Source organism: Monomorium pharaonis, chromosome 9 (assembly GCF_013373865.1).
Source record: "Monomorium pharaonis isolate MP-MQ-018 chromosome 9, ASM1337386v2, whole genome shotgun sequence".
Taxonomy (NCBI): Eukaryota; Metazoa; Arthropoda; class Insecta; order Hymenoptera; family Formicidae; genus Monomorium; species Monomorium pharaonis.
In genome coordinates, this window is record NC_050475.1 from 21044413 (window position 1) to 21056400 (window position 11988).

At 45.5% G+C, this 11988-nt stretch overlaps 1 protein-coding gene across 5 annotated transcripts; it reads left to right on the forward strand.

Annotated features, from left to right (window-relative positions):
* The first annotated feature begins 206 nt into the window (after positions 1-206).
* Positions 207-11695, forward strand: LOC105835558 (rho GTPase-activating protein 32). Of its 5 annotated transcripts, none has more exons than XM_036292014.1 (8): positions 207-817; positions 2082-2459; positions 3399-3536; positions 3610-4014; positions 4117-4447; positions 4529-4862; positions 4954-5884; positions 5957-11695. In XM_036292014.1, exons 2-8 carry the CDS (start codon positions 2388-2390, stop codon positions 8435-8437), a joined length of 4692 nt encoding a protein of 1563 aa, XP_036147907.1. In that variant the 5' UTR covers positions 207-817; positions 2082-2387; the 3' UTR covers positions 8438-11695. The 5 variants fall into 5 exon arrangements, with proteins under 5 accessions (XP_036147907.1, XP_012534431.2, XP_036147908.1 ...); XM_012678977.3 differs by having other exon boundaries at positions 2239-2459; XM_036292015.1 differs by having other exon boundaries at positions 207-731; positions 2239-2459.
* The last annotated feature ends 293 nt before the right edge of the window (positions 11696-11988 follow it).

The following is an 11988-nucleotide window of genomic DNA, read 5'->3' on the forward strand; positions in this document are numbered from 1 at the left end:
TAAAATATGAATTTTTGTGATTATTATACATGTATTATAATTCTTTACATCGAGGACTTGTAAAAAATGTAGATTATTTATATTTTACGCGTTAACCAACCCATGATTTATGCACACTATGTTATGTACAGCATTATATATATTATGTATATAATTTTTCATTTATTATCCTGACATTTCATAAATGCATACATATATACATCTAAGATTTCAAATATTGCGGTAATAATACAATAATAACTTTTATATGATAAAGCACAGTAATTCGAATGTCGTAAATATCAATATAATACGTGTATATCATCAGAACGATTCTCGTTTAATGGATGTTGGCGACACTTGTGACAGACGCGTCGAGCCGCATATCGACGTTAGGTTAGCTTCGCGTGAAGAAAGTTAGGTTAGGTCGGGGAGTAGTGGCGAATACGTTGGTCGGCGGGGTAGCGGGCGGGTGGCTGTGGCGTATATCGGAAAGAAGGTAGCGTCTCCGTCTCTCTCGTCGCGAGACGGATCGGTCAACGAGGGTTAACACTTTGCGGCGACTGCTACCGCAAAGCCGTGCTGGCTCGCGCCTCGCGTTTGCAGCGGAACGTGGTGATGCGGACTGCGGAGTAGTGAAGACGCGACGGTCGCAACGAGATCGTCGCCGTCGCGTCGGGCCGCCTCCGCTGCGCGAGTACCAGCCTAAAGCGTCGAACGTCGCAAAACGAAGGCAAATGGAAACGGACACGGTACGGGAGCGCATAGTACGTTCCTCTCTGGCACGCGGCGGGATATCCGGCTGACCAGGGGTTCTCATAATCGGGAGCGGCGACGGGTACGTCTCTCCCTCGGCGTCCCGTCCTCCTTCCTCTCCCGCGAGGCTTGCTTACCCTCGTCCGAGCGTGCGCGACGAGGCGTTGGACGTTTTGCCTGCTGGACGAGAGAGAGAAAGAGAGAGAGAAAAAAATGATAGAGAGAGACCGCTCGTGACATAATAGCGCCGTTATATTTCCCCTGTGCGAGGAGATTCGGGTCGCACAGTGGCGAGTAGTGAAGAAGCCGAGTGAGCGTGCGCGGGAGGAAGGGGGAGACTGCGGAGATCTACACCACGGACAGCTGTTTGCAGTCTCTTTGCGATTTCACCGGTGCGCAAAGATCCGATATCAACCCTTCTCTCTCTCTCTCTCTCTCTCTCTTTCCGTCCTCCCCGACCCCGCGATCTCTCCCGCCGTGCATGTCGCGGAACGCTCGCGAGATGTAAATATACACGTCGGCGGGGCCCTCCTCCCCTCGTGCGCTCTCTCTCTCTCTCTCTCTCTCTCTCTCTCTCTCTCTCTCTCTCTCTCTCTCTCTCTCTCTCTCTCTCTCTCTTTCGCTTTGGAGTCGCGTGCGTGAATCCGCTACTTTGTCGCTCCGCCGTTTGTCGCGTAGTCGAGCAGAAATCACGGCGCACGCGAGTGCGTTCCTCTCCTCTCCGCGACGTACTCGGGAGGCACAAAACGGTGCCGCTACCGCCGCCGCTGCCGCGCGCCTTCGGGTTATTGGCACTTCCGCGCGCGCCTTAGATAATAGACTCGCCTTGTTAAACGCGCCGACGGTCTCCGCGGGGAGGATCGAGCCGCGAGTTCACGACGGCGACGACGACGACGACGACGGGGAAACCGATGACTGACCGCCGCCCCGTCCGGAACGACGAACTAAGTAAATATTGAAATGTTTCTTTCTCTCTCTTGCTCTTTCGCCGCTCACGAGCTTGTCGAGATGGAGTTGTAGTTAGGATTCTTTTTGCTTTGTTTTTTTTTTTCTCCACTTAAACCGCGGCTAAGTCTTTCAGCGAGCATGTAACGACGTAACGCGCGATACGCTTACAACACGCGGCGCATCTGGCGATGAGGCCGTTGGAGGGGGGAAGGGAAAAAAAGTGTCGCGGGCGGACTCGTCATTCCGAAAACGGATGTTTCCTTTGGCTTGCACGATACGATTCGTAGACGTTCCAAGACGTGCCACGGACGGGAGGGAAACGTCGGTCGATAATTGCGCCGTGCACCTCACGAGGACACTCGAATTTCTATCGATTTTCATACGAGACATCTTCGAAGGAGGAAGTTTTACGGAAATCCCTAAACGATCGCTCGGCCCCGAGAGATAACGCCAAGAGCGACCGCGTTATCTCCGAGGGATGCGAAAGGACCTTGCGGAGTTCGAGCGTGTATCCTTCCGCAAACGGTGCTCAAGTTCCGCGTCGTGTCTGCGCAGAGAAATCGCGAGAAGGAAGAAGCGATGGCTCGTCGGTCGAGAGGAACGTGAGGAGGTGACCTGCCGTCACCCTGGCGCGCGGCAAATCGGATCAGCATAGGCCTGGATCATCGTCCTCTTCGTCCTCGTCCACGGAGAGGCTGCAAAAGATGCCCGGGCCGTCGACGACGCAGGAGAGACCCCGCGCCCACCGGCTTACCGACATCGAGACTCAGGCGAAGGTTAAACTCTAAGAAATTAGCGGCTTTGTCAGCTGTCGGATGGTGAAAATTTGGTTGGAATTGCGCTAGTGCACGGTAGTGATTGTTCAAGTTCGCTGATCTAATCTAAAAATGAGGTGCAAATGTTTCGAATGATAATAATGTTTATCCAATAGTTTATCAAACAACAGGATGCGCTGAGGATTTTTGCCGAAGGTTGAATCCCTGTTTACATAATAAACAGGCATATCTTTATGTCGATCTTGTGTGCGATTTAATGTATGGATCATGGCATTTCAGAGTTTTCATTGCTTTTGTAAGCATAAAGAATTCTTCAGTAACTCTCATGTATACTTGAACATCTCCAGAAAGTACTTGTATGTGTATGAGTGTGATTACTTATTAGAAAAAATTGCATAATAATCTTTATTCTCTTCAGCATTACAATAGCCAAGAAAAAAATTATATATAAATATACTTGATTGCAGCGCTCTTAGTTTTTCTAGTAGAAGAATTTGCAGAAAATTGTTGAATCGTGAATACGGAATGTTATTGTGCATTAGTGCATCCAACCAAATTTACCGACAGATTTGTACAACTCCATATTGTTTTAAAAACTGTCTCAAGAACTTATCACATTAGTCTCAGGTTACTATCATGAGTCTAAGAGACCTGAGCAGAAACTTTTCAAGCTTAGCTATGCAAAGATTTACCCCTTTGCTTTAAAGCCTTTATAATTTTATTTCTATTTATGTTCCAAGATAAAATCTATACAGTTAAGCAAACTGATAGTAGGTATAGGTAACTGATATAGATATAGGTTTAAAAAAATATCAATGTTTGCTTAAGATACAAGATAAAGATACTCTGGATATCCTCAGACTCGTGGCAATAAATAAAAATCCTAGAATTAAGTTTAACATAAATTTATGGAGGTATTAATCCTGAATGAAATTGCAGAGCTCGAGCGGTAGCCGGGCGGACGATTTCGACGCGCCTGTCAGTTCCGGCAGCAACATGAGTAGTATCGCGCGCTTTCCGAAACTCGACGAGTGCGCCCATTTTCACTATGAGCACGTCGAGCTTGGTACATTGGAGGTACGGTAAACACGATGCACGAAACGCACATCGAAGATCTGGACAAGTGATACACACACGATTCAACTTTCAGGTATCCGTCAACGAGGATACCAACGACTCGGAGAGTTATGCCGTACGAATAACATCCGGCGACGCGTGCTGGACGCTACAGAGATCCTACGACAACTTTGTCATGTTTGATAAGCAGCTGCACCGTTGCATATTTGACAGAAAGTTTTCCTCCTTAACGAAGCTTCCAGATGTTCGGCCAAAAAATGCCTGTGATATACTGAAGGATTATTTGAACCGGTTCTCGCAGCTGAATCACGAGGGCCTGAACTGTGGTCCGGTATTAAATTGGTTACAGCTCGATAACAGGGGAAGAAGGATTCTTGTACCGGAATCAGATTCTTGTCCTATCAATACTCCAGCAGTCGCTGCAGCGTACGCCGTGAGACCTTACACCGCTCAGGCGCAAGATGAGATCTCCTTTCAAGTAAGTCTCGCTAACATGCTCCTATTTAAAAGAGTGTAATTGCAAATCTTGCTAATGAGAACTCGCGCGATAACTAATCGAAGCGATTTACGTGGCAAACAGGTAGGCGACATGATATCCGTCATAGACATGCCACCTCCGGGAGAGAGCACGTGGTGGCGCGGAAAACATGGGTTTGCGGTTGGATTTTTTCCAGCCGAATGCGTCGCCGTGATTGGGGACAAAGTACCCCGACATCTGACGGTCTCGACAACGGTCAGGTCAAAGTTACCAGTAAAGCCCGTGCTCCGAAAACATGGCAAGTTAATCGCCTTCTTTAGATCCTTTATTCTAAATCGGCCCTCTAGGCGAAGACTGAAGCAATCGGGTATACTACGAGAACGCGTGTTTGGTTGCGATTTGGGAGAACATCTTCTAAATTCTGGTCGAGATGGTAAATTTTATTCTACCACACTTTTCTGTAAACTGTACAAAGGAAAGGGGAGAAATCAGAAAGAGATTACTCGTTTTGTAGTGCCCACCGTTTTGACATGCTGCGCGGAATTTATAGAAAAACATGGTCTAGTCGATGGTATATATCGCCTTAGCGGTGTAACGTCCAACATTCAGAAGTTGCGGAACGCCTTCGATGAGGATAGGGTACCAGCGTTGCATTCCGATGAGAGCATTCTGCAAGATATCCACTCCGTAGCGTCGTTACTGAAGATGTATTTTAGAGAGCTGCCGAATCCATTGTGCACGTATCAGCTCTACTCCACTTTTGTTAACGCAGTTCAAGCTAACAGCGACGCCGAGAGATTGAGACGTATGAGAGACGCGGTTAGGAAGTTACCACCACCACATTACAGGTAATATTCATTATTCGTTTCTCATCTTGCTGCTATCGTCCTGTTGAATTGATAATTTATTCTAATCTTTAATCAAATTGTGTGTACGCAGAACACTAGAGTATCTGATGCGTCATTTAGTGAGGGTAGCCGCGCGTGGCACAGAAACGGGTATGACGCCGCGCAATGTAGCTATTGTCTGGGCGCCGAATCTCCTCAGATGCAAGGAGCTGGAGGTGGGTGGCGTGGCCGCGCTTCAGGGCGTCGGGGTTCAGGCGGTCGTGACGGAATTTCTAGTCTGCTATGCGGAACTCATATTTGGAGACGGCCCTGTTGGCAGACCCAAGTCTTTGGCGATCACCACATCCGCGCGACTGCTCACGTTGGAGGAAGCGCGCAATAGAAGTCTTCGTGGTGAACCCGATTATATAGAAGTTGGAGCAGGCCCAGCCGGCTTACCTCTGCGCTATCATACCGTCATAGAATTGCCGCGCAAGCGAAACGGCTCGAAACGATCGCCCTCGCTAAATTGGAGGGCACTATTCGGCAGAGGTGCCGTCGGGAAAACGAGACAAATCGGCACGCCACCTCAGACGGAAGCAGTGCCAAGTTCCTTGAACTCCTTGCGACGACTGAGACCTGTCAAAAGCGCTGACAGTTTAGACGGCGAGGATGGATTGGGCCCTCTCTTGGGAGGAGGAGGTGGAGGAAACGGACCACCTCCCATCAGAACCTGCGGTCATAGTCGATCCGTCTCGCACGACTCGTATTTTGATCATTTGGCCGATGCGCCCAACGCGTCCTCGCCGTTGGATCTCTCGGAGATACAACTCAATTTTGACCTCGAGGAACGAGAGATGCGGATGCTCTCGGAGGAGGAAAGTGGTGTAGCGTCAGTAGAGGCGTCACCGCGTCGGCAGAGAACCGAAGGCAATCAATGTGCCGCTGCGACTGGCGGATCCAAGAGAAAACGATCTCGTTTAGAGGAAAGACTGCATTGCGACGTCGAGTTGCGTTTCATAGACAGCCAAAGTCCCGATCAGGTGATTAACGAAAATTAGCCTAAGCCTATTTTCTATATGTATCTTATATCTAATTCATTGGTTATCTTTCAGGTTATGGTGTCGACAACAAACGCGGATATTCACAGTATTGATACGCCATCTCCATTACAAACGCCAGGCTATCTGCCGTTGCTATCGGAGGCTTCTACACCACTGACGCCCGCTACGTTGCAGGGCACATCTCACTCCACGACGCCGGTACCGGCTAACAGCCCTAGAATAAGTTTCCGAAGTTTTACTTTACCGTTAGAGATTGGCGATGAGCGCGATGCAAGCGGCACGAATAAGGAAGTCAGTGTGTCTTCGTCTTCTGAAAAGTCGTCGGATCCTGGTCACAGAGTATCCACAAATTTAGAGGACCGAGATAGGAGAATAGAGCCGCTATGCGAGAGGATTATGACTTACGATAGACATGATAGAAATGCGACCACGTCGCTTCCGTGCACTTCCGAAAATCGCCTTGCGACTAAATCGACTGCAGTTGTCTCGGTTTTCAACGATACCGAGATGACGCCATGCAACAGATTATCAACTTCATGCGAGGAAACTGCATCTGGCGGAATCACCGTCACGTCTCGCAAGGATGTAACAAGTGCGCTGACTTTGCATACCGTGGAGATTCCGTCTGATTCGTATGAAAAAAAGGAAAAGGTGGCTAAAGAATGTGATGAGTCTACCGATCCGCTGAGTAGTCTTACCACCGCTATGGGCGATTTGCCAAGGTTGCCATCCAATATGACTGATCTCGATTCGCCGATGTCATGCGAGCAAACTCTGCAGGAATTGCAGGAATCCGGATTCGTGATATGCGACGATTCTGACAAAGTATTCAGCAGTATGGAAAATCCGCGCGCGACGAGCAGCAACAACGATTCCGGCGACTGGGTGATTGTTGGAGGAACGGCAGCTAATTCCTTTACCACATCGATCAGCGAGTCGACTAGTCCCAACGATTCCTTTGTGGAGAGAAACGCGAATCCGCAAGCGTCGGAGAACGTCTCCGGAGCACTGCTCGCGTTGCCTCTGACTGCGAATACGTTCCGCATGGGAGTCGACAACTCGGCGGGAAGTCGTATGTCGACGCGCGAAAGCGAGGATATGATACTGGATATTACCGATGTTACGAAGAAGTACGCGAGTCACGAGCGAGAGGAGGCTGATGATCCGCAACCGAGTTTCGGTCTTGTAAACGAGGATAATCTCATGGATGACGCCCAGTCTCGAATGCGCGATCGGGAGAACGGCAATCGGTTGTCGTCGTGCACGACGGATGTTGATTCGAGTCAAGAGTCTAATACGAGGGAGCAGCAGGTCCGTGCATGTTACATCGAGGCGGACAATGCGAACGTATTTGGTACAAATCGGAACGAAGTGCGCGACGACAAGGAGCTTTTCGGAGAGACGGAAACCTTCGAGAACTATCGCCGTCTGTCATCGAGAGACACGGGCACTCAGCAACGGGATTGTGCGACACGTACTTTGCACGCCACGAATCATCCGCGATTTTCGAATAAACCTGAGGAGGATCAGGAAACGAACCTTACGCGAGACAACGATCGTGACAACGACCATTGCATGAACGGACTATCGAAGAAGTGCCAAAGTTTCGGATACAATAACTCACAAAAGCAGCAGCAGCAGCAGAGTAATACGCAACCGATACGCAGTAAATGCGCTTCCAAACGTGGTGACGAAGGTCACAACAAGTGCGCCAGCTTGCAAGTCAGTCAGATACGGGGCAACATCGAAGTGAGAATTCCCTCGGAGAACGCGGCCGAGCCTTGCGAAGTGGCGCACGCGCCGGAAGGAGCGTCCGAGCTGATGGAACGGACATTAGATGCATCGAATATGACGTTTACAAGTGTCTCATCTCCGACGGCGGTCGACGACGCAGCGGTTCTTCCACCTCGAGATACCGCGGCGATCCTACAAGAACTCGCTCTGCAAAGATTGTCCGGGGGCGTGGTGGGAGACATGTCCACGCCCGTGAGAAGAAAATACGAAAGTGAAACGGTCAGAGAGCGGAGGAGCTTCGACTCGGAGATCGGCAGGGAGATCGTCAGGGAGAGCAAGATGAGACAGGAATTGGATTGCGCGAGAAACAAGTCTGATGAGCAGTCGCAACACTTGCCACCATGCTTGCGGGCACGTCACGCGAGGGCGACCCGGGCGGCGCTGAGCCGCTCCTTGGACGAGGCCAAGTTCAATCGGATGACAGGAGATATCTCGTTGTCGGTGAAGCCGACATCCGAGGACGCGCAACACTGCTCGACACCCAACGTCGGTAGCAGCTCTGGCATCTGCTCGAGCGTTTCAGACAAGATCCAACTGAGGAATCTCGGCGGCCTAGACCTGGGAGACCCGCAGTGCAGGGAGAGAATTGAAAAGTACAAAGAAGAGAGGAGGACGTTTTTGAGGGACAAGTATCGGTCGGAGAGTTTTCGCGGGGTTTCGTCGAAAACGGAAGACGACAGTGAACAGGCGTTATTAACCAGGTTGAAACAGAGGGCCTCCAGACCCTCTCTTCATTGATGAAAATTATGTCTTTCTAAGACAAGGAAGAGAGAGAACGAGCTTGTTCTCTTTCTATAGTAGTAGTATAAATAAGTTCTCGAGCAGTTGACAAGTAATGCGATATCCATTATCTACTTGCATCTTAGAACAAGTGCAAATTTGTAGGACGGCTGTCGAATTTATTGTAATGACCAACCTTCTATCAACCTTGTTCTTAACGCCATGCACATGTCTGCTTTTGTTTTTTGAATATAGGGCAACTAATTAGAAAGACGGCGGGACATCGAGCGAATGATACATGATCTAAACGGTAATAATAGAAAATACGTTATCTCAAATTACGTAACTTTTATGGTTCATATATTTTTATTGAATTTATATTCGATAATCCCAGGTATATATGCTAACTTGGGCTTATTTGTACTACTCACAGGCGAATGCCGTTGCATTCGACGACGATATTGTTTATTCTGCCAAACGCTCTTTTTACTAGACTCCACTAAACCGCTTTCACTCGAATCTCACCGGTGGCCGCGCGGCACACCGCAGCTGATGGAATGAAGATGAACTACGACGAGGACGATGAAACGAATTACACGATCCATAACTCGCTCATCTTCGTATCCTCGATCGCCATTGTTAGATGAATTGTACGAATGCTTTTAAAAAGCTCATTATTAATTTATTACGACTCGAAGGAAGGTATTCATTTTTATTATTGTTAGAAGCTTTAATAACGCGCGATTCTCTTTGTAATTATTATTATTATCATTATTAATATTATTTGATTTTTATATTTACTCATACTTCTTTGTACTGTTATGCTAGCGAAGGAAAAGAAAACGCGCGCGTGCGCCCGCGCGCGTATATTGTTTTAACTTGCTTTGTGTGTATGTACCAGAGTCAACGATATCTTGTGTAGATTCTCACGATATCACGCGAGACGTTGGACTCTCACCTGTTGCTTTTACGTGTCGCGTGTAGATGAAAATCTCTTATTGAAAAAAGAACATCTTGCAATCTTTTTTTACAGAAATTTCTTTACGAGCGATGTAAAAGATCCGATCGTCTCTTTAGAGGTAAATTGGCAATTTCATCGAAATTCAGATGAGTATTCTTCAAAAATTTCTGGTACATACATGAAGTTTAACTTTGCGCATCGCGAGTTCGTCGGAGAGTTTCAACGAATTTGCCTATGAGGTTAAACAACGGGCGTTTCATTCGTACGTCAATGTTATTCTCTCGTTATGGACTGGTCCATAATGTAACTCACAGATATATCTTTTGGAAAACACGTTAATTCTTTTAGTTAATTAATATGTGTGTAACATATTGATTTCTATAACAGTGCGCTTGTCGACGGAAGGTTTGCTTAAAATCAAGATTACTATCAGATTACTAGTGGTTCTCATGTCTTAAATAAGGGCTTATTTCTAGTGCGTATCTCGTGCGCATTGGCTTCGCGTCTCACTACATTTCGATTACTAGGCAGCAACCTTGCTTGACTACCTCACCTCGTCTCATCTTTATTATCCATTTCTACTGATGTAGATTAATTTTAATATCTTCATTTAACTTGGTCTTTATCTTCCTCCAGTTCTAAGAATTAGAAAAAGATGAAATGAAAGAAGAAATGAACATGTTACAGTTGAAGTTGTATGTCGTGCGACCTTACGATTAGCTTACGTTAGTTTTTATTCCATTTTTCTTTTTATATATCTTTATTTTTTTCAGCGGTTTTAATTTTTTTCGTAGAAAAAAGAAATGTTCTTTTTTTTCGTTTTCTATAAAGACAAGCTGAACGTTTCTTTAAGCACGGTTTGAAAACCGTTTAATAAGACTGGGACTAATTGTCTGATTCTGATTAATGAGCGTCTTGCATGTGTACGCGACAAACGGACAAAATGCAATTTAATATACTCCAAAAGTTGGAAGCGTATGTTCTGATCGCTTGCAAATTCTTAAGGCATTTAATTAGGATTACTACTTGACAATGTTTAAATTTCTGCATGCGTAGCGAGGACTCGTGGTTTTCGTTTCGAACAACGACTCTTTCATTTCGGTTGACGTAACCGGTCTTTTTAAACATTAATTACACTGTTTAACAGAAAAAAGTGTACGAAAAAGCAGACACAACCTTTTTTGACACTAAATTTGATTTCGTTTGCCGAATTTGTCTGTACGTTACAATTTGGAGAAATTTCCAGTTAAAGTGTAAAACGACTATTTTAATGTATTTTGGCGCGCGCAACTACGATGCATGATGTGAGAACTTTGATTGTAATCTAAATTGAGTTTTGAGATTTTCATATTTTAGAAAAAAAATTGGTATGATTAAAGAGATATTTGATTAATATAAATTTTGACATCTATCAATAATAAGCACTTAAAATTGTTTTTGTTTGCAACTTTAACCGCAATTTTTCCGAAATTGTAACGTGACATAATTTGAAAAATTGTGAGAAAAAATTACCCTCGTTCCCGCAGCCAAGTATTTCTTGTCAAACAGTGTTATTAATGTCAGTCGAATTGTAATCAGGAACATCGTCAACGATTGCCCTCTTCTCCCTTTCCTGCCCCTCGTAATCGTCGCATGCTCTATATTTTATCGTGAAAACGCCTGTAAGCAGCATTCAGCCATACGTAGTGCGCGTTTACAATTTATTGATTATTGTTAACGATTAAAAAATACTTAGAGATTCGATAGTTTCGCGCGCGCGCGCTTCCTCGGATACTCTTATCCGTGATTGACGATGGCCTAATTGGAAAGAGCGAGGGGTGTTCGGACACAACGCCTGAAAAAAACTCCTTATAAACGAGGTACCTAATGATCGAACTTGTGCACAATATTAACGCGCAATAATAATACATCCGCGAGCGATGTGTATTTTTTAGTAAATTGAAAATTTCCGCGGTATCCCTGCGAAAAGTCGATAGAGAAATCTTTATTCAGGGCACAAGGGAGAAACGATACTAAGAACTGTTAGAAAGTAAAAAAAAATTTCCTGTAAAACAATACATATACACACATACACATACACAAAGACTAATTCTGTAATATTCAAAGGCTAATATATATATAGATATATAGTAATCTTGTTTTTGAGTGTAGGAGGCTCACGCCTTTATCCAGCTAGGCGCGTCTCTTTGCTCCCCCCCTTTAGTTATAATCGCATTTAATAATAATTGTTTCCGTTATGAGAGACTACTGTTTGTCGATTATGATTATAATATATGCAAGTTGTACGTGAAATAAATATAAATGCTGTAAACACCGAGGAGGAAGAGGGATGTTTCTTAGAACTCCCAAGTCGATCCTGTCTAATCAACGTGTCGGTGATTAAGGGGGTATTTTTTAGAGAAACTGACCCAAGAGAAATTTTTTTAAAGAAAACTACATACATTCAGTACATTCATACATGTAAATCTAATAGAAGACACTTTCTAGTTTACATTTATGTCTTCAAAATTTTGTTTTTAACTTTTTTTTAAAAAATATTAATATCACGTACAAAGAAGTTAAAACCAACAGTTTCAATGGTTTCTGAAGAATCGTATCGGTCAACTTG

Excerpts from the sequence above, each read along its gene's own strand:
- LOC105835558 (XM_036292014.1), top strand. The coding sequence starts at position 2,388 with ATGCCCGGGCCGTCGACGACGCAGGAGAGACCCCGCGCCCACCGGCTT. Across the intron at positions 4,448-4,528 it reads TCTAAATTCTGGTCGAGATG|TGCCCACCGTTTTGACATGC; the intron begins GTAAATTTTATT and ends CTCGTTTTGTAG. Across the intron at positions 5,885-5,956 it reads ACAGCCAAAGTCCCGATCAG|GTTATGGTGTCGACAACAAA; the intron begins GTGATTAACGAA and ends GTTATCTTTCAG.